The sequence below is a fragment of the Nyctibius grandis genome, chromosome Z (assembly GCF_013368605.1).
Source record: "Nyctibius grandis isolate bNycGra1 chromosome Z, bNycGra1.pri, whole genome shotgun sequence".
NCBI lineage: Eukaryota > Metazoa > Chordata > Aves > Nyctibiiformes > Nyctibiidae > Nyctibius > Nyctibius grandis.
This window is the reverse complement of record NC_090695.1, coordinates 61,842,729-61,866,399: the sequence shown is the minus strand read 5'-3', so window position 1 is coordinate 61,866,399 and position 23,671 is coordinate 61,842,729. Positions and strand designations below refer to the sequence as shown.

Genomic DNA, 23,671 nt, shown 5'->3' with positions numbered 1-23,671 from the left:
AGCCAAATAAGACAAAATTTAACCCTGCATTTTTTTTTTAATTGCATCTTCATCAGCTTTTGCAAGACCCTTTTCCACTTCGTGGTGAGGACAGGTATCAATCAAAAAGTACTAGGCAGAACACTTATAAACGTAATTTAAACTAGATCCCCTTGTATTAACTCAGATCACCTAGGAACCGTTACATGCTCTAGGAGTCCTCTTTTTCTTGCTGTATGACCATGTTGCAGGAGTCACCACCACACTGAAATCTCATAAAAATACTGTTGAAGTTACACACAGAAGTGGAGAACAGCTTAGCACTTCACAAAACCATCCTTTTTGCTGCTGGTATGTATGTGCTAGCTCAAACAATGCCCGTACATTTCTTCTAACACTTCCCTCCATTGCCAGTCCACTGACATGAAATAAGAACCAGGTCTACAACCTGCTTCTGACCCATTCTTGCCCTTGGAGCATCTTGAAAAACAAAAGAATTGCAAATACAGTCTGTTTTGCAGGAAAAGAGGGAGCTCAGATTTGCAAAAGTGATAAAAATGCTGCAGCCTGTAAGGCATTTCAGATTAAAGTCAGATTTAAACTCCAAGACAAAAAATTTAATTGCTTTTAGAAACACCAGTGTAGTGTAGTGCATAGACTCTCACATGGGTATTTCTTTGATTTCACTGCTGACTTGTCTGTGTCTCTTTAAATGCATCTTCCACCTTCTGCACTGTTTCTTCACAGATGCAAATTTAATTTTGGCATCCAAATGGCTCTGGACTAACTGTTTCTCTTCTTCATGAGTTTTCCCCTTATGTCTGGCACAGCTCTCCCCATGTCCTGTGAACACTCGCGTGGGAAGTGCATATGGTTATAATACCTACTATTGTTGGCAGAGATCCCCTGGACTGATCCCAGTGATTAAGCTGCTGCTGACTTCAGCAAATTAGTTGTGTGCTGTTTAAAATATATGCAGGAAAACACTTCTTTCATCACTTGCCTTCAAAAATTATGTCTTGCTATATTATCTTTCCAGTCTACCAAAGACAATTTTTAACAATCAAGTCAGATAATAAAGAAGTATCATTTCTTCATTTGAATGAAATACGTTAGGAGACAACTCTCCAGCTTGCTCACTTTGAAAAGGAACAGAATCAGCCTCCCTTGCTGCTATGACTGCCAAACATCTGCACAAAACCAAGAACTTCCCTCCTCACCCCTTCACCATAACCCAAACTGCATCATTCTGCAAGCCACTCAAGTGAAGACCCACAAGACACTGCCAGAGCATGGGCCACCGCAGGAAAATCCTGAAACCAAGCAGTTCCTCACAGAAGGGTAATCACACAGGCACTTTTAACTTGTGACCCAGCATCAGCTAAGTGACATGGCAAACATTTCATAAGACTCTTTTAATCATATCACAGATATTTTCATTCTGCTTTCTACCAACTGTTGCAGCAGACCCCTTGCAGGTTCAGCAGTCTGGCAAAAATAAGTTTTCCTTACCGTTCCCCTGTGTAACCTGGGCTGCAGTGGCATTGACCTGTCGCTGAGTCACAGGTCCCTCCATTGTGGCACTGGCACTCCTGGGAACAGTTTTTCCCATAACGACCCTCAGGACAAGGCTGACCACAGACCATGCCCTGCGTGCACAGAAAAAAAGATCTTAATATTGGATTTGGGACTACAGCTTGAATGGACAAGGAAGAAAGGTTTGTAATGAAGGAAGACCAAGGAGATATCCTGTCACTCATCTAGTGCTGATATTGGAAATGCCAGACTCTTCTCCAGCTTTAAACATTTCAGCACTGGAGGAATAATCTTCTAGGACTTCCATTTGGGAAGCCAAAGCTAATGAAAAACACTATCTCTAAGCAACAGTGAAAACACTTAGACATTTAAGACTAATTGATGTCAAGCTCTTCCCAATTTATTTATCAGTAGTATATATCAAGACATCCGGAAATGCCCTCCAGTGAGTAGTGGTGTAGAAATCAGTAATTACTGTAATGCCCCAATTATGCTACTTTATGATAAGTTGGTTTTTTTCTGATGAAAGGAAAAGCTGCTTGTAATTTCATTGAAAGCAGCATATCTTAAAAGCTTAGGTAGGATGCCTGCTTCCCTTCAATGGGTTTTGAATATCTGCACTGCTATTTACATCCTTGGAATTAATTACACTTGTGTAATGAAGGGAGCATCAGATGTTAAGATTTTTAAGAAGCCATTTCAAGAACAACATATTTACAGGCATTTCATCACACAAAAGACATGCAGGTATTTCAGCTAATGTAAGATACTGCAGAATTTATAGCTGGCTACTTTAAACCTTCCTTACATGAAAAACAAAAAAGGTTATACTGACAAAATTGTGTTTCACAGAACTGAAAAATCTAGAACTAAAAAAGAGTTATGCTTAAATAATGACTTGGAATAGAAAATTAGTCAAAAGGCTAAACAGTAATTTATTAGTTAGGACACCCACTAGTATAAAATTTCCATCACTGTTTCATATGCTACCTCATTTTTCACTTGCTGTATAAGGGAGTGAATAATTTATGCAAACATTCATATTCTATGACCAGTAACTTTATTCTTCTAACATGAACTGGAATAAAAAGTAAAACTAGCCATAATCCAAGTTAGGTAGTCAGGTGAGTGGTGCTATTCAAAAACAGAGATGATCATTTATAGCTGTATTCTCTAGTTGGTGAAAAACTGACCTCTGCCTTGGGTTATCTCAATACAATACCTGAATTACCATGAGATAATTAAAAGTTCAATAGATGTGGATTTTCACTCAAAATGGACACTTAAATAAAAAAAAAAAAACATTATTAACAAATACTATTGATAAATAATATCTACAAATGTATTTAAAGAAATTATTTGGGCTTTGATCACCTTCCAGCCTTTTGATCACCTTCCAACTCCATTATTTGCCAGCTCAGAGTTGGCAGCCTGGTAGTAGGGGAGGCTACTTGCAGCTCCGAGGTCAATTCTTCTTTTGCTACCCACTGACAAAAGGGTAGAAAGTCTAAAGAAAATGTTCTGATGTCCCATTTCCATCACTAACATTTAACACAGTATCTAAAGGTTTGGGGTTTTTGCCATGCATACTATACATATGAAAACAGGCACAAAATACACTGCTAAACTATATGATGGTGTCACCTCCATATAATATCAAATTATATCTAGAAATGAATGACTTCCAGACAAGATCTAAAGGATGGTGCCTCATCACAGTACAATTCATGACTTTTGCTTCCCAAAATCTGATACAGTTAAAAAGGCAGTGCAGAACTGGAGGATTTTCAGTAACAGATGGTTTTGCAAGTATTTTATTCTAGTCCTTTATGCTAAAGTACATTTCTCATTACTCCTGGCTACAGGCAGACTGCATTTGCTATCCTCATTTGCTACCCTTTTCTCATGCTGTCCAAAATCTACAAATATGGAAATTTTATGGGGTTGTGTCGATTTCAGAAAGTGTTTTTACCATCCATCCTGGCGGGCAGGCACACTCCCCGGTGATGTGGTGACAGACACCTCCGTTCTGGCACGGGCACCTCTCCTCGCACTGCGGCCCATGCTTCCCGGGGGGACAGAGGTCCTCGCAGCTGGGGAGGTGGTGGTGTACAAGAGAGACAACTGTTACTTCCACACACGCTCCGGTCTCCAGCCACTTTTTTATTTTTAATGCTATTGTTAACTTTTCCAGCCAAAAGTATGAAACAGAAAGCAGTCCCAACATAAAGAGACACACGCTGAATATTGTATAGCATCCATGCAACAAATCTAAAGAAACAGACCTGGCAACCTAGGAATTACTTCTTCTCAGGGATATTTCTTTCTACACTGGTTGGTGCTCATTCGTTGTTACTGACAAAACTCAAAATCTATTCTGGAGTGACAAAGCCAAATTACTCCATGTTTCATTGTGATTTTCCAAGCTTGTGGCCAAACTGTCTTCATGGTGGTCACGAGGAATCATAGAATCATAGAATCGTTTTGGTTGGAAAGGACCTTTAAGTTCATCAAGTCCAACCATTAACCTAACACTGCCAAGTCCACCACTAAACAACATCCCTAAACAATATCCCTAAGCACTACATCTACTCGTCTTTTAAATGCCTCCAGGGTTGGCGACCCCACCACTTCCCTGAGCAGCCTGTTCCAATGCTTAATAACCCTTTCGGTGAAGTAATTTTTCCTGATAGCCAATCTAAACCTCCCTGGCTCAACCTGAGGCTGTTTCCTCTTGTCCTATTGTAGCAGCTCCTGCTGCTACTTTTTGTGGCTTTTACTTAGCAGTCTTAGCACTGCAACATGGTTTGCACAGCTGCTTCTTAGCCACCAGCCCTGCTTCCCTGCATTACACAGCAGCCAGACCAACAGCATAGTGTTAAAAGTTAATCTAAACTTAATTTCTCTTGTTAGCACTATTTAAAACTTACATCTCTCCCCCATAAATAATATACCCGCTGCTTACAAGGCACCAGTGTATCCAGGAGGACATCTGCACTCTCCAGTCACGTGGTCGCAGGTGGCTCCATTTTGACACTGGCATTTTTGATGGCAATCGTTTCCGTATGTTCCTTGATCACAGCGTTCCTCACAGCGCCAACCTTTGAAACCTGATGCACAGTGGCAGGCTCCAGTGATGGGGTTGCATAAGGCTCCATTTTTGCACTGGCAGCGGCTGCTGCAGTGAGGTCCCCAGTGGTCACTGTCACATGCTGAAGGGGTAGAAGGAAAAATTTACAGCAGTTTTATACTAGCTCATGTTACCGTACTGAAGATACTATGAGTCAACTGTAAAACAAAAAAAAAGTTACAAAATGGAAATAGTTGTGTAGTACATCCTCAGTTCTCCTTGGTCCTCAAGGATTTTGGCAGGCAGACAGAACTTAATTCATGCACACAAATTAATTTCTTAAGCATAACAGCTAACACTTTAAAAGTAAATTGCATTTACCGTGAAGTAAATGCAAGTTCTAGTCTCTTCATTGTCAAACATAACAGTTATGGTTGCAGTGAGCTTCCATTTACACAGAGAAGTCTTGCTAACTTAAAAAAGTAAAAAAATGTAGTATAAAACCATAAACAACTGTCTGAATCCAACAAGGAAGTTGCAAAGCTTACTCAACATAAGATCATGATTTTTTTCAAATCCAGAAGTTCCTACTTGTTTACGTAATTGCAAATATTTCCTTTGCAATCTTCCAATATACTGACAGGGCAAAAGAAAACACAAGAAGTGTTTCACCAAGCAGTAGAAATTAATGATTATATGGTTAAACTTCATCTGTATGTTACAAATGTGGTTATCCAATGTGTCTTCATGATCATTCAAAGGCATCTTTTCTTGTCTGCCCCAGTGCATCCCATTAAACGCCTGTAAGCAAACCACTCAAAGGTTATTTCAGCATCAAACGAAAAACCTTAATGTTAAGGAAGAAATTTTTCTTAAGTGAGAAACATGGGAGTTCTGTAAAGAGCCAGAAGATTAAGGTCACTTAGAGTTCAACAGGAATGTGCTAATCATATGGTCAAATGATCTGCTTTTAGTTTTATTTTCTGTTGATAAAAGTAGCACAACGGGAAAGCCTCAATTGCAGCGACTGGAAGCCTGGGCTCTCCTCTTGGAGAATGACAACTATTGTTCTCCTAGTCTTCTCCTGGGGCAAAAAAGCCAGGCAGAGAACAGGCATGCTTTCCTAGACTAATGCAAAGTAATTCAAGAATCCTCCTCAGGGTAGGAATTATTCAGCTATAGGAGCTGTTCACTCAGGCTATACAAATAAAAAGGGATTAGAGTCTTTTAAAGAATCTACTCCTTAAGATTTTTTTTTCCAGGAGAGGTCACTAGAACACGCATCCATAATGGAGATATTGTGAGCAATTACACACAATAAAGTACAGAGTAACAGCAAGTATGGTATGCATTATTAACACCCAGCAATACTGTCAAACTGACAGAACTGTCCATCTTATTATTGGGCTCTCTTTGAAGATGTGTGGGTTTTGTTCTGAACTATACTACAATGCACTGCTGTCTACAGCACACAGCATCTCAGAAGTTGCCTTTCCCCATAATAACTCACATTCATTCAGAAGTGCTGTATGTTTATTTTCAACATGTCTGCATGGAACAGGAAGCGTAATCCTCATGCTTAACCATTCCTCAAACTGTTGTCAGGAAACTAGCTACTTTGGGATAGATAAAAATATGTGTATGGGTAGTGAGATGTCTGAGACAGTCATGTGTTCTGTCATGGTTGAGGACACACCTGTACATGGGTTTTTTGCTTAACACACTAGCCTGGATTCAAGTAAAAGTCTTCTTCCTGCTCCCAGACAAAAGAGACAATTTCAATTTCAGCCATTCCTCATAGAACAATTAAAAAATTTTAAAAAAAACAAAAAAACAACACCTGTTCTGCCATGTCTGATAAACAGAAGAATTTGGACTGATCACCAGACCATGACTGTTTCAGTGCAGAACTCAGTCAAGGATGAATGTGGCCTGAACATGCTCTAAATAGAAAGACATGACAGGCCAGAGGAGAATTTTTCTTCGTTGAGAAGTCCGAGGTTGTGTTCTTTCACCAATAACTGGAAATCAGATATTTGGTGCAGTGCAACAACATTCACGTAGCTGCTTGAAGCCCCAGCGTAATGAGACTCAAGAGCCACACAGACCAGAAACATCTACTACCACGCATCTGCTGTTGCATCCAACACCCAGGCAGCAAGATTGCCTTGCTAGAAACTGCTTCACTTGTGAAGCAGCAGAGGCCTTGTACTCCCTCTGCTCTTTTTTTTCAATCTCAACCCCAGTCTGCCTCCCTGGGATGTGCCACACTGTTCCCTGGAGATTTACTGACATCCAAGGTGAACGTGCTGTGTCTGTGAACTTGAATTTTTCTCAACTATTTTACTGTAAGAGCATGTACTGCACAGTACATAATAATTTATTACCTTCCTGGCGTGATCTTCTCATTATGTTTGCAGAAAATCATTAAAATAAAAAGCATCATATGGCTGCTAATAGGATTTCCAGTTTCACGACCATTCTCCCGGCAAGAGCCAGGTGGGTAACAAATATTGACTATGCAGTTTTTCACTACAGCACAATGGTGAAGCATTCCACAAGGACAATGGTGGCCCCACCATAGTATGACTGCATGATAGTCCTTTACACAAGATCTGTCACCAGCCTAGCATCTATCTGTGAGTTATGGGCAGAACTGTGGAGAAATTTGCAGGATTCATGGGAATAAATAATAATTTTGAACAAGATGGATAAATCACATATTTTAGCTCTGTGTCCCCTGACTGATGATCAATAATGTTCCCCATAGGAAATTAAAGTGATTTGTCAGAAACTGATGTTCAGTTTACTATTAAAAAAGAAGAGGGCAAAGGCTAGAAATTTTTCCTGTGGTGAGTTTGTTTTGTTTTTCATCAGTTTTGGAGGCTAAATTTACCAACTATTACATCAGACTATTTCTGCTGCTTCCTAGTATTCAGACACTAAGAAAGCCAGGCTGGAAGTTGCACAGCTGCTAATTTGGTGGAATGGGATAGTGCTTGAGTTAATGACCATGGTCAGGTTACAGACTGTCAGCTGGTGTTTAATCAGAATAGCTGCTCTGACTGTCCTGACTGCACCAAGGTCACAGGAACACGCATGTATGCAAACACTACGGGCATGCACATGCAAAAGTGTCAGCTACTGGCTTCTGAACAGATTTGGAGCTGCAAATCATCTGTCTCAACACAGGGTATATGTGAAAAGGAAGCAAAGTATAGAGACAACAGCCCCATGTTCAGATGGTTTCGACACAAGGATGATGCATCTCAGCCCCAATAACTCCTGGAAACAGTCTGAATCCAGCAGAAATGCAAAACCCAATCAGTAAACCAGGGTTAATTTTCTGTATTGATCATACAGAACTGCCCTAATGCTGCTCTTTTTTACGCAGAGAACCTTCCTTACAAAATTCGTTCTCCTTCCTCTTTTCACATATTTCATCTTCACCTTCAGGTTTTTCTGTTTTAAACAGGAGAACCAGCTAGCTGTACTGCTCCCTATCAGCTTTTGTAATAGGGTCCTTTGTAACAGGGTCTTTTCTGCTTTCACCTTACACTGTAGGGGAAAAAAAAAAGTAAATGTTTAACAAACACCATGGTATTAATGCCACATTTTGTTTCTTTTTTCTTTTTATACATCCTGTTCATCCAGGAATATCTTTTTTGTCACTGCAATACGTGCTGTGCACATCACACAACGCTACAAATACAGGACAGAGAACTTTTCTCTCAAAAGGCTACTCAGTGAAAGCAAAAGTTTGCCTTTGGGAATAAGGGCACTGCATTCTATAAACCCTCATTTAAAATGAGCAAGCATGGTATGAAACTCTAAGACAATACAGGCCTACCATCATAAAGAAATACTCACTGAAACTGAGTGCCAAACAACGACTTTAGAAACATAGAGAAGCTCAAGGACTCAATGGTGAAAAAGTCACCTTCAAGAAGAAATTGGAACCTGTGATGCAAATTGCTATCGTTTTGGGGTCTTTTGTAGCACCTTTGAAGATTTAAAGTTCTGTATTTCCTAGTATAATAACTTTAATGCACATTGTTATTATGCTGGGCTAGATGTGGTCTTATGCATATAATTTCTGCAAGCAGCTGGTGATTTGCAAATTGGGATGGAGGGAGCCCTGATATTTTACAGCACAAGGTATGAATTTTTATAATCATCTGAAGAACATCTGAAGAATTTGGTAATTCCTTTATTGCTCCTTAGAAACAAAGACTTTTTAACTAAATGTGGTCACATACTTGTAAGGGGTTTTCCTGCTTTTTTTGTCATTGATTTCATTAAAAGGCAACAAAAAGAAAAGTGCAAATGAGTCTGAGTTTATTCTTGACAAACCCACCTTGATCACCTACAATTCTGTACTTCTCTAAAGAATGGCCTATAATGAGAACAAAATAAGGCTATCAAATCAAGTCAAAGAACATTTCAGAAGAAAAACCTCCTTAGAAACTCTGACTTGCAACTATCTTCTAAGTATGCTACAGCTTCCTTTATAACATGATATTCAAGCCAGACAATGCTTATTGCAATGCTTTTTTTTTAACACCTTTCTTCTCTTTTTGTCTTTCTTTTTTGCTAATGGGGAGGTGAAAGTGAAGAATCAGAGCAAAACTAAGATTTGCTTTTCTTGCTATCATTTTTTGTAGCTGTCATATACAGCACCAAGACAACAGAATGAGTTTTTACTCTGGCTTACACATCTCTCTGCAACACACACTGCTGTGTATCTCTGGAAATATGTACCATTGTCACCAAAGCAGAGGAGATTCTTACCACAGCGTTAGGTTTATGTATTTTTATGGTCTTTTAAAAAAAACTGAAAACAAAATTCCCTACCACAGACAGCAGAACCAGAGTGAATCCATCATTTATCAGCAGTCCTGGCTAACCGGGGAGGTTCCAGGGGACTGGAAATTAGCGAATGTGACACCCATCTACAAGAAGGGCCAGAAGGATGATCTGGGGAACTACAGGCCTGTCAGTCTGACCTCAGTGCCAGGGAAGATTATGGAGCAGATCATCTTGGGTGCCATCATGGGGCACATACAGGACAAACAGGCGATCACGCCCAGTCAGCATGGGTTTATGAAAGGCAGGTCTTGCTTGACTAACCTGATCTTCTATGACAAGATGACCTACTTATTGGATGAAGGAAAGGCTGTGGATATTATCCACCTGGACTTTAGTAAAGCCTTTGACGCCGACTTCCACAGCATTCTCCTGGAGAAACTGGCTGCTCATGGCTTGGACGGGCGTACACTTCGGTGAGTAAAAAAATGGCTGGATGGCCTGGCCCAAAGAGTTGTGGGGAGTTAAATCCAGTCAGCGGCCTGTCACACGTGGTGTTCCCCAGGGCTCAGTATTGGGGCCAGTTCTCTTTAATATCTTTATCAATGATCTGGATGAGGGGATCGAGTGCACCCTCAGTAAGTTTGCAAATGACACCAAGTTGGGCGGGAATGTTGATCTCTTGGAGGGTAGGAAGGCTCTGCAGAGGGATCTCAACCCGTTGGATCGATGGGCTGAGGCCAACTGCATGAGATTCAACAAGGCCAAGTGTCAGGTCCTGCACTTGGGGCACAACAACCCCATGCAACACTAGAGGCTTGGGGAAGAGTGGCTGGAAAGCTGCCTGGTGGAAAAGGACCTGGGGGTGTTGATCAATGGCCAGATGAATATGAGACAGGTGCCCAGGTGGCCAAGAAGGCCAACAGCATCCTGGCGTGTATCAGAAATAGTGTGGACAGCAAGACAAGGGAAGTGGTCATCCCCCTGTACTTGGCACTGGTGAGGCCGCACCTCAAATACTGTGTTCAGTTTTGGGCCCCTCACTACAAGAAAGACATTGAGGTGCTGGAGCGAGTCCATAGAAGGGCAACGAAGCTGGTGAAGGGTCTAGAGAACAAGTCTTATGAGGAGCGGCTGAGGGAACTGGGGTTGTTTAGCCTGGAGAAAAGGAGGCTCAGGGGTGACCTTATTGCTGTATACAGGTACCTGAAAGGAGGTTGTAGCGAGGAGGGTGCTAGTCTCTTCTCCCAGGTAACAAGCAATAGAACGAGAGGAAATTGCCTCAAGTTGCACCAGGGGAGGTTTAGATTGGATATTAGGAAAAAATTCTTCATGGAAAGGGTTATGAAGCAGTGGAAACAGGCTGCCCAGGGAAGTGGTAGAGTCGCCATCCCTGGAGGTATTTAAAAGACAAATAGATGTAGTGCTTAGGGATATTGTTTAGGGATATTTTTTAGTGGTTGACTTGGTAGTGTTAGCTTAATGGCTGGACTTGATCTTAAAGGTCCTTTCCAACCAAGTCGATTCTGTGAATGCTCCCTCACTTGGAATGCAATACTGTGAAGTACAAATTTAAAATAAGCAGTAGCAAATATGCAGAATTCCTCTCTCTCTGTCTCCTCAAAACTCCACCATAATTTCTTCAGATAGGTTCAAGGAGCCACAGCCTCTAGTAAGCGAGAGTTGATTTTTCTTGCTCCAGCATGTAAAACAAACTGAAGCTGCCCATAACTTCCACATCATCTTTGACTGACATTTCTTTCTTTCTAGGTTGTCACATCAAGGACAAGTCTAAATCTTTGTGCCTTCCTTTGCATCCCTCCTTTGACTCTCAGATCTCTATTGCCTTGTCCTTACTTTCATGGCCTTTATGGTCTATCCCTGATCTATCATTTCTCATCCAGTATCCAAATAACAATCCCCACATTTACATCGCCCATGACATCAGCCCCTTTGTTGCACTTTCAGACTATTGTCTTCCTTGTTTCTCCTCAACTTGCCTCTACAGCTTGGCACAACTCTCCATACCCTAAGCCATAAAAATGTCATGATGTCCTCCTCCATGTCCGTACCTTGTAACTCCTCCTTCCTGTGAAGTCCACAAAAAGTTGATGCAGCAAGTGTGTCACAACCACTACCTGCCACAGTCATTTATCAGTGTTTGCTTCCTTCCTCATCTCCTACGTGTTTCCAGCTTTGTGTTATCTCTTTTGCTTCAACCACAGGTTCTCTGGGGTAGAGACAACTTTCTGTTCTGTATTTTTACTTGCAGAAGGAGTCCACAAAACCCCAGCAGGGACAGCCATGAGGTCCACCAAGGAGCAAGAATGACCATCAAACTAAAAGTAGACCCACTGTAACATGCCCTGTTTAAAAACTATTCCAGTCTTTTGGAGCAGAGGATATAAATAAAAAAAGAGTAACATTTCTAGGAGGGCCCACAAGTGACTTGCATTATCAGGGAATAATCACCACTAATAGCTAAGCATAGCCAGTGTAAGTAAAACAGGCCAATACTAAGAAAACTTTGATTTATCCAAAAGAGTAGCCCACTGACAATCTTGTTATCATAGATTGCCCTAAGGATGTCCAGAGTTTAACATGTGGAAGAAGGACTCTTCCCTGTGTTCCAGAAGCAAGAAACATGCTTGTCTTAACATAAATATACATGAGTGGAACTAATACTTTAGATATCTACCTGGTATTAATTAGAATCTGATGAATCTCAGTAAGAATTTCACAATAAAACAGATTAACTTTTTATGAAGGTGGCATTTAAATTCATAGGCAAGAGGAGCCACTCACCTCAACTCTTTTTCTGATGACCTCCATAAGTAAACACACCCAGGACAAGTACTCCCTTTTGTCCATAAACAACGGATGCCCACCTAACTTACAAGTGTCAACAGAAGGGAAATTTACTACTAATTCACACGTTAGATAGTCTTGTATTTTGCATACCTGAAAATGTGTTTACTGTTTTGCTCAAAGAGAGTGCCACAATTACAGTATGAAGGCTTGCAAAGATATGGTGTACAGCACGCTCCAGATAAAAATTTGGTCAGAAAACGACACTGATGTCCTTCTTGACAGGAAAGAAGGTATTTCACATACCGTTACAAAAGCCAAATATGTCATATATTACATTAAGGCACCATGTACTTTTGGTCTACACAATACTAAACTTGGATAATACTTTATGGGTCCTCAATTACTCTTAGCTGATAAGGACATGAAAAAACATAACCATGTAGATGCTACTGTTAATGACCATCATTTCTGAGTGTGTTTGTGTTCAGAACAACATCCTTGATTCGCTAAGCAAAAACCGTGACAAAAATATGCATATTGTCACTAATCTAAATCCACATCATCCTTATTGGAAAGGTTAGAGAGTATTCTTGAAACTACTCTCTGCTATTATGATTTGGTTAGCTGTGGATCTAAACTGATGGCATTCATTTCCCTTAGGATATTCCTGCAGGATAGGAAACAGATAATAATTCTCCCAACTGGAATTTAAACCAAATAAAAGTAAATTCCTGCTGATTCTGAAAGCTATAAATACTCAAGTGTGTTCAAAATTCGACAAGATGCATTAAGCCCCTAGTGACATCAACCTGTATGTCAGCCTGGATTGCAAGACACTAAATGTGGAACACAGCAAACAAATTTCATAGATGAGTCGAAAAAGCCAGAAAACAAAGGCAGCTATTCTGAAAAGCAGAATAAAAACACCCTTTAGAAAACCTACAAAGCCTTATTTAATAAAAACATGAGATTATTCTCCATATATTTTTATATGCTCAGTTCTGGTCACCTCAGGATGTTATGAAAATATATGCACATGCATATCAGAAAATAAATCTTTTCCCTTTAGAGAATCACTCCTAATAATTATAAAAATATCAATGCCTTTTAGTAAAAGACTTATTTTACGTACAGCCCAGACACAGAAATGCATAGTAGTGTTTTTTTTCAGAATGCAATTTCTATTAAATCTGGGTTTTCTTTGAGTCTTTTGTTTCTATCTGATTTCATTTGTTATACTGTAGGCTTTTTACCCTGTGGCATATTTTTCATTCTTTTTGTTTTGTGGATAAGAAAGGATTTTTATTCAAAATGCTAAGCTTTAATTTAATTTAGGGATTTTTCTTTTTTTACTTTGTAAAAGCCTTTTGATCCGTGAAGTGGAAGAACAATGAAAATATGTTTTTCAGATGCTATAAAAGACTGGAACTATATGCCTTTCACATGCCATAAATTTCAGAAGACTCTTTAAAGTGCTTTGGACATCAGAACACAAGGTTGGGTAATTGCTAAGGAAAATACACACAGATGGCTCTGTGTTCATTTTATCTTGCTACTGAAATAAAACCTGTTAAAAATAATTGCTATTATAGGAAAAATTACATAATTATAAGAATCTGATTGCACTGTATAAAATGAACTGTTGTCCATGATCCTGATTTTTCACAGATCTCCTTGTAGGACCATAAATTAGCCTTTTTCCTTTTTTGCAATGACTTGAGGGTCATCTTAATTTTTAAATTAGCAACAAATGTTATCCTTCACATCCTTGAAAACCTGCTAAGTAAGCCACTGACAATACGTAAGTTCACCAATATATAAGGCAGATTGAAATTAAACCAATACTAAAAATACTTTTGCACTGTTACTAGAAAAAAAAAATTACAGAGTTATTATTCAAGAAATCAACTTAGGTAAACACAAATATTCTGAGTTTACAAAGTATTGAAAAGCAGAAATGAAAAGCATCTCTGATCCAGAAAATGTTTACAAATCAATAAAAGTATCACCATTTACTGCAATGCCTTCCTTCAGTAAATCTCAACACAAGTACATTTAATAACTCAGTTTTGTAGAAAATATATTCTCGTTTCTGCTTTTGCCTAAAGATTGCAACTGTAATTCAGCAAAATGCTGAAGCATGTCCATAAAATCTATTAATTTCCCTAGAACCTCAAAACCAAAATGCTTTATAGGACAGAAATTATATTAAACAGAAGAATAATATAATTTCAAATACATTGTTGTACTGAACTCTAGAAAAGCACAGCTGCTGTGTAGCCCTGAGAATTTTGGTACCACCTACCATAGTGACACTGCAGTGACTGTCAGCAATGAAGGTGATGGCAACTTCCACTAATACCTGTTTTCCCAATGTCCTGGTTTGGACTAGAACAGACCAATCTTCCTTTCAGTGATTTTTACTTTCAGCAATTTTTACTCTCAGCTAAGCTTCTTCTAAGTAACTGCGCTTTCTGAAACTGACTGCATGCTTTGCAGTCTCTGTTTCTAGGACTGATAACGCTCAAAGTTTGTAGTTATCACTGAGGCACCAGCAGGGATGTTATGCAGAAAGGCTCTTGCTGTACTTATTCTTAGAGAAACCGAGGTCACTGCTGAATTCCTCACTGCTTACGAGTGAAGAGCCGAAGGGGGGTCGCACCTGCAGGGAGGAGCAGACAGGGCAGGTGACCCAAAATTGACCAGCGAAGGTATTCCATCCCATACACGTCATTCTCAGTACAAAGTGGTCGGATCACGAGGGTCTCAGCCCCTTCTGCTATGGCCGGTGTCCGAAGAGGGCTCTGTCCATTTTCCTGCTGCCCCCGATCCCGATCCGTGCATCCCTGAGTCCAGTTCCCGACCGTCGCTGGGCCCAGCCTGGGCCTGCCCAGAGCCTGCCCTGCAGTGCCAGTGGACGTGACTGACATCAGGGTAGCTCGATCTTGGTTTTGTATATATTTGTATATATTTAATTATTTCCATTATTATTATCTTTTTTGTTATTATAGTTTATTAAAACTGTTTTAACTTTCCAACCCATAAGTCTCTCTCCCTTTTCTCTTTTCCTTCCGCTTCTCGGGAGTGAGGACGGTTAATAGTGTCTGCCACCAGTTTAATAGCCAGCCCAGCTTTAAACTGTGACACCCTATTTGCACCTGACCTAACTTCCTGGTGGGTTAGTATCTCAACCCAAAGATATTCAGCCTTGTTAGAGGAGAAAATAGAGAGTTCAGCCAGCAAAACTGAGGAGAAGTCTGTTAGGGGAATTACAGAAGTAGTAATTACAGATGAATTAAGGGTACTGAAGATTATAAGGAAGACACATGTAATAAGAAAAGGTTATATTTAAGACTTAATGACCTGCTGTCACTTTTGCTAACAGGATGCATTTGCGCTTGTGGCTGTTTGGGAGCCAGGGCAGGGAGCATTTCTGCATTACCTGAATGAGCTATTCCTCCACATATTCCATAAAAGCAAATAGCTCTCTGTCAGGATACTCTGCAGTTTATCTTAGGTGTTTAGAAGTTTCTCAGTTCTGGGAATCAAGCCTTTCTGATGCAAGCATGTGGTTAAAACCAGAACCTATTTCTACAGCCTGTTGAATGGCTTGGAAAACTTAAGGATGAGCTAGCTCTCTATGAGTACCTTGCAAGCTCTGTTAGTCAAAATGCTTTTGACAAACAAAAAGGAAAGCAATGCCTTGGTCAAAGAAGCTCATTTCAAGATCCACAAGCTGTGCCATCAGAATGTAAAAGATGCTCCCAAGCACATTGACTGGTACCCGCACCAAGAGGGCTGTTTCATTTGGGGTGCAAGTGTGTCTGTGGAAAACAGTCACACATCCACCTCTGCAGGGTTAAAGGAAATTATAAGCTCCACTGAGAAACTGGCAGTGGTTGTAACTCACGTGAGTGTCTCACACAAGCTATGCCAAGGGATCCAGTTTCTGCCATATTCTGCATCTGCCAAGTCCCATGAAGAAAACAGCGAGATTTTAATGGAATTTGCGAACTTTACAAACATCCATGACACTAAAGGAAATCTGACAGCAGCAGAGCTACTGTACCTTAAAAGTTTCCTTAATTAATGCATTTAAAGGTAAGAAGATGTTTCTCTGAGATGCCAGCTTTAAACGCTCACCTTAATGTATTTAGGAAAAAGCCAGTTCTCTTCTCATGCTTCATAAGACTCTGAAGCCAAATTACGCCTTAGTGCCACTTATTCTACCCCCACACTCTCAGACTATAGTCCCAATGAAACTCTATTAATCACCAACAGAATCAAACGACAAATTAAAATCCAGTGATTTAAACAAATCTCATACTACTTAAATACAATAAAAATAGAAAATGTCTGTTCACTTTTCCACAAACAATCCTAACATACTTGTCATAAACCAAAAACATGTCATTCCCTTTTTGCTTTACTACTCAGGCCAGCTGGGGGATCATGAAGGCAGACGAGACAGTGTAATATTGATTTTGGCCTTTTGCCTCTGCTCCAGCTTATTCAGAAAGTGCCCTATTGATTTCGAAGGAATTATTTGTGGACTACTAGGCATGAGGAGAAAAACAAAGTGAATGTCCTGATTGCCTAGTGGGGCTCCACATAAGGCTGCATGTGTATCTATCTTGCACACACATTCAAAACTGACAATCAGGTCCATACATTATGTATTACAGCAAATACTGTTGTGAGAGTGTGAGCAGAAAACAGGCAGAAAACATAATCTACAAATGTAAAACATCGTTTGATCGTCTCCACATATCTAGACAGCCAACTACTGCGACGTGTAGCAACTTCTACAGAAGACTGCTTTATACACAACCTATAGACAAAAATGCTCTTGTAACATGTAACAATCCAACCTGACACATGCAAGTCAAAAATCTGATACAAACAACGACCCAGCTAGGGAGGGAAAGGTTGTGTTGGTTTGATTTTTTTCAATAAAATCTATTTGTTTACATTTTTAAGCTACAAACATACCTATCTTTACCACTGTGTCTTTTTTTTCTGAATTTTGCCCTTGTCCCCAGCCCAGAACCAATCAACTTATACCCCTGAAGTTCACAAACACTTCTCCAAAGGGGTGCTGACAGCACGCTGGTTGTGCTGATTCGCTTGCTTCAAAAGCACTATTCAAGTGCTTTTGAATATATTCAATATATTCAAGTACTATTCAATATATTCATTAATGACTTGGATGAGGGAATAGAGTGCACTGTCAGCAAGTTCACTGATGACACAAAACTGGGAGGAGTGGCTGACACACCAGAAGGCTGCGCAGCCATTCAGAGGGACCTAGACAGGCTGGAGAGTTGGGCGGGGAGAAATTTAATGAAATATAACAAGGGCAAGTGTAGAGTCCTGCATCTGGGCAAGAACAACCCCATGTATGAGTACAAGTTGGGGACAGACCTGTTGGAGACCAGCGGAGGGGAAAGGGACCTGGGGGTCCTAGTGGACAGCAGGATGACCATGAGCCAGCAGTGTGCCCTTGTGGCCAAGAAGGCCAATGGCATCCTGGGGTGTATTAGAAGGGGTGTGGTTAGTAGGTCGAGAGAGGTTCTCCTCCCCCTCTACTCTGCCCTGGTGAGGCCGCATCTGGAATATTGTGTCCAGTTCTGGGCCCCTCAGTTCAAGAAGGACAGGGAACTGCTAGAGAGAGTCCAGCGCAGAGCCACAAAGATGATTAAGGGAGTGGAACATCTCCCTTATGAGGAGAGGCTGAGGGAGCTGGGTCTCTTTAGCTTGGAGAAGAGGAGACTGAGGGGTGACCTCATTAATGTTTATAAATATGTAAAGGGCAAGTGTCATGAGGATGGAGCCAGGCTCTTCTCAGTGACATCCCTTGACAGGACAAGGGGCAATGGGTGCAAGCTGGAACACAGGAGGTTCTGCATAAATATGAGGAAAAACTTCTTTACGGTGAGGGTGACTGAACACTGGAACAGGCTGCCCAGAGAGGTTGTGGAGTCTCCTTCTCTGGAGACATTCAAAACCCACCTGGACGTGTTCCTGTGTGATATGATCTAGGTAATCCTGCTCCAGCAGGGGGATTGGACTAGATGATCTTTCGAGGTCCATTCCAATCCCTAACATTCTGTGATTCTGTGAAAAGATACATTCAACATATCTTCTGTCCACTCATTTGTCATTGACCCAACTACTGTGTTCAGTCAATAAATCTTTACTAGAATAACTTGGTTTGCATGACTGTCATTTCTCCTGCTAGGATGGAAGTGTCCTGCAAATGAGTGATCTCTCAATCCAAGTAGTATTTCTTTTCAGATACATGTATATTATCATCATCTCCATTGCCTCCCACTGAAATTCACTGCAAGCAGACACTGCCTAATATAGTATATTTCATTTAACTAAAAAGAAAAGGCCTAAAGAAAAAATACATCTCACACAGGAAACATTCCCCAAGGAGATATTAGTTAATTAGACAGATTCCAAGACCGCCACTTGGGTTTTACTCACAGAAGAATATATCCAATCCTATTTTCCTCCCAGATTGGATGTAAGGTTTTCAGAAAGGCAGAGAATGTGATGGAGATGAGAGTTATGGGTTGGGCTTAAATTAAGCACTGAAAGAGGACAGCCTCAGTAGTCTAGCCAAATCTTTATCCGTCTTCTCTCTAAACTGAAAATAGCCACCGACATACACTATTAGGAATTGGATAAGACTCGTCACAAAAAGGAGGTAACGGTTGCTACAAAAGGAAATGGGAGTGTCCCAAAAAGTTCACTCTTGAGAAAGTTTATCAGGCCATAGCACACAGTGGTATGCAAAGATAGGGGAGGAAGCTTGCTGATTCAGCTTTTACTGCACAACGCATGATGCAATCACTCTGTCACTTTCGGAGAGAACATTACAGCTTTTAGGAAGCACTTACCACCCAGAAAGCCACTGTCACATAGAAGCCGTGGCATATGGTTTAAAAATTTATTTAAACACACTGGATAAATACAACCGAGAAACAACATATAAAATCAAGCTGGGGGTTGCCAGATGGACAGATGCTACAATAGGACTAACTCTGTTCTCAGATACTTAGAGATGAATTTCCTTTGTAAGAAGAATAATCAATCCTGATAGAGAAAGGATAGTACTTTGGAAGCAGAAGTTTAGTTCTGCAGTTTTACAAAAGTTTAGTGCCTACGTAGAACAGTTGCTTCTGACGTGCTTGTGTCCACAAAAACAAACAGATTGCTAAATCTGGAAGTTTGCCTAGTATCTCACACTTTGAGAATAATCTCTCCCTTTCAGTCACAGTATTTTATTTGGTCACCTGTAACCACTAAATCCCTGTCTGCCTTACAAAAATACTGGCCTGCCTTGTAATCATTGTTCCTTCTCCATTATTCAGTTAAATGGCTACATAGTTAAAATGTTTATATGATAGACATTATTACAGTGTGGCAATTGGCATGTATTTTTCTTGAATGAATAACGTGCCACATCAACAAAATCATTATTAAAAAAAAGCATCTCTTTATTATTTACTAAAACTAATCAAGTTGGGGATCATGCAGAAAATACAGTTAAAGGCAAAATATGAAAATCTCCTACGTGGGGCAAGCAACAATAAAACTCAGTGCCAGAGAGCCAAAACCCCACCATCTACGATCTTTTCAACACTATCCACTGCTCTTCAATTCAATTTGATCTGCGCTGTAGCTCTCAGGCACATGGATAAGGAAATCACGGACAGCTAGCAACAAACAGCAGCACTCAAACTCAGAAGGACAATGTGGTGAAAGCAACAGCTTGCTTAAGTTTGTCCACATGGAATGGGATAAATTCCAAAACAAATGTCCCTGTAAAACCTGCACAAAACTATCCTCTTCCTCAGCCTAACCCCCTTCTCCTAGGACTACACCAGCGATCTGAAACAAATTTCAGCAGCTCCAGTTAGCTCTAACATCACGCAGAAGCCTTTAGAGTATCACCAACCTCTCCAGAGACCACATGTTCAAAGGTACATGAACAAAGGCTCTTTCAGCTTTGGCCTGTTGTGTACGCACACCAGAAAGTATTTTTCCTGTTGAGGCTGCTGTGACAAGCAATCAAAGGCAACTGAGGAAGAAGCAGAGGAAAAGAGCTGCACATGTATTCAAAATTAATTGTACCAGACAGATAAGGGAAGTGGATTCTAGAAAATCCTGTGAGAGGAAGGATTATTTCTAAAGAGAGATTTAGAGGTTCCTGTCTCATCTAAAGGGCCCTTTCAGCGAGTTTCGAACTTAGAAATCTCAATAAATAACAGTATCTCCCCATTCTATGTTGTCTAGTGATACACGTTTCTTCTGCATATTTGATTAGTTACAGAAAAGCACGACACATAAGGCTTTCAGAAAGAAAGATAACATTTTTTGACAATTTCTTTTGACGATTCAGTGCACTAGATTAAGATCAGTATTACAGTGACACTGCACTGCTAACTCAGTTTCATGCCTTATGCAAAACTTGGTGTTTCTTTAGACCTGTTTATGAAAAGAATCGCATGTAGGTATATACAAAAACTATACAACAAATGTAACAATTTTTAAATGGTTATGTTCTTCCTCATGTAATTTATTATCAATTATTTCTATTCACTCTGTTTCTCTCTCTCTCAAATTTCACAAAATACGCTGCCTGAACAACAGATCAGTTCCAGATGAAGAGTCACTATAGCACTTTGCAAAAAAAAAAAGCATTGCCCTATTTTTGTTAAGCAGGAAAAAATGAAGGTGAAAATACAACCTTATTATTTTTGTCCTGCTGATGATCTAGGTTTTTCACAGTTTTTATTTTTATAGGAACCCCACAGCAAGTAAACTAGCAGCATAATACCTTTGCAAGACATCAGGCTCTGTTTCATGAATTAGAATTTTATATGGTCTCGGAAATTTAAATTACAAACATATTTTTTTATTGTTGACTAAAATATGTTCCTTTCAAGTGGACAGTCACTAGCAGTGACCCCCTTTGAATTTGATCGTAACAAAGTGTACGGTTCTAATGTTAGACTAAACACTACATTTCCAAAGACCTTACATAGGGGAACAGAAAGATGGAATAAATAACAAATTATAATGAACAAAAAAATCAAGAATTACGCTGAGAAACTCTATTTCAGGCAAAGGGAAGAAAAAATCACAATTCACGGTCTGCATCACAAATGATTACCTTTGACAGAGGAAGGGATAGTGCACAAACATGCCAGTCCTACCACTGAGGGGTTTCTACCATCTGTCCAGACCTTTTTGCCTTATTGCAGCCTGCAGTGCCTGGTTTTACACTCAAAGAGTCTAGAAAACAGCAGTGACTAAAAAGGTCATGAACTGGTGTTATTTTACTACTTCATTTTGTGTCTTTGCCATTTTGCTATGTTCTTGCATCAAGCATGCGATGGCCTTGATTTTCATAATTTCTTCATTAGCGTGACCACCTGCTCGCTGGGCTGCATGTAACTGCACCCACACGCCAAGCAGGAGAGGTGTCAACCTGCCCCTGTCTCCTGCCACATGCGTCCTCAATACTCCTCTCTTGCTCCCCTTGTCTCCTGCATGCACTCTCATAGCGAAGGGGAAGGAGAAGAAAGCTGGAGAAACGTGACTACTAAGTGAAAGTAAAATGGAAAGAGACTGAGCAGATAGGGAGCAACCAATAACGCAAGAGGAGAACACAGTGAGAGGAAAAAAGGACAAGTTAGTGGTAGAGTGTAAAAGGAGGATGGGGTTGTGAGGAAGGCTTTGCTCATAGCTTTTAAACATGACTTGGCACCATCATTCTTCATGCATTAGCAAAATAAAAAATTAGAGATTTTCTTATAGTTAAAATATAATTTTATCTACTTCACTCCAGACACTAAGTTCTGTATTATCTGGCATGTTTCTGAGCACAAAATAGCTCATACATTTAGTGCTGCTACAGGGTAACATTGTTTGCAAGTAAATGAAGAAAAATCAAGACACGCAGAGTAACCCCATAACTCAGAACAACCCCCTGACCAGAAAGCAGAAGCCCAAACACAGTAGTGATGATAATCTACCCAAAAGAGGGGAGAACACCATGGAAACAGCATGAGACAGGCAGAAGCAGGTGAAAACTCACCACTGGAGCAGTTCGGTCCTCCCCAGCCAGGCTCACACTGACAAGTGTTCGGAGCAATACAACGACCATGGACACATTTATCAGCACAATGAGCTGTCAGAGAAGGAAAAAGAAAAAGAATTAAAGAAGAACTCCTAGCTCTAGGAAGAATATTCTACATATATTCCTAATACAGATCACTCATGTCTCAAATATCTTTTAAAAGCAAAATAAACATTAGTGTATTAATGTTTGATGACATCTCTTCCAAAATAAATTTTCTTACTTCACTCTCTTCTATTTCTTCTAAGTTTGAAGGCTCCAACTAAAACCATGTTGGTGCTACTCAAATACTTTTGCATTTAACAAAGAGAAGATTGTCCACATTTAATGAAAAAAGAGTCATAGTATGATATAGGTTGGAAACCTATCTGAACATGGTCCTGGGCAAGAGGCTCTAGGTGGTACTGCCTGAGCTGAGAAGTCAGACAAGATGACTTCCACAGGTCCCTTCCAACCTCAACCATCCTATGATTCTCCGAAGCAAACTCTCATGCTAAGAGGGGAACTTTTGCATGCATAAAAAGAGGAATTCTCTTGCAACAGCATGGATAAAATACGATTTGCAACACATTAGTATTTAAATATTGATTTTTCTGAATGGTTGCACAGTTCAAATGAAGCACAACAGAACAGTGATGATGATTAAGGTAATGCATGAGATATAAATGTTATGACTCACTGCAACCTTTATAGTAAGTGCGAAACAGAGCTGCTTGAAATTTTTCATTATAATTTTTATTTTTATGATTTCAAGTATGTGTTTCTACAGTTAAGGCTTACTTTGAAATAGAGCTTTTATTTGAAACTTTTAAGAAAAACTTGAACTGGCTTCAATATACCCAGCACATCGATGTAACTGACTCAGAATACAATACACTGAAGAGGAAGAATCTGCAACCAGCAACAGTTTGCTGGCATCATATTCACCACGAAATACCCTTAACTTTCAAAACCACATACACTGTAATACTTTCATTCTAGTTTGAACAACAATAAAACTTGAAAAATGTGCACAGGATGAGAACTTTCTTTGTACCAATACTTCCAGAGAAACTATGACAGGAATCTGATCGGTATACCAATGAATACAAGATGAATGATGGGAAAAAGACAAAGTTAGTGTTTACAAGAAGTTTAATGGGACTACATGTGAATCATTTTGGTTCTGAATGCATTGAAAATGCTCTACAGTAATTAGGAAAAATACTTGCAAAATGTCCTGGTTTTTTCCTAATTAAACATCATGAAGCATGTTGGTCATCTTCATATTTTGTGTGGCCAAGAAAAAGGAAAGCCACAGAGAGATCAATCAT

At 39.9% G+C, this 23,671-nt stretch overlaps 1 protein-coding gene across 3 annotated transcripts in view; it reads right to left on the bottom strand.

The window, feature by feature from the left end:
* Positions 1-23,671, bottom strand: part of MEGF10 (multiple EGF like domains 10) — a 92,337-nt gene that overhangs the window by 54,117 nt on the left and 14,549 nt on the right. For all 3 annotated transcript variants that reach the window (XM_068422533.1, XM_068422534.1, XM_068422535.1), the window contains exons 4-7: positions 22,317-22,409; positions 4,481-4,727; positions 3,488-3,608; positions 1,492-1,628 (exon numbers count right to left, since the gene is read on the bottom strand). In XM_068422533.1, coding sequence (XP_068278634.1) covers positions 1,492-1,628; positions 3,488-3,608; positions 4,481-4,727; positions 22,317-22,409 — 598 coding nt within the window. The remainder of the gene's footprint in view (positions 1-1,491; positions 1,629-3,487; positions 3,609-4,480; positions 4,728-22,316; positions 22,410-23,671) is intronic.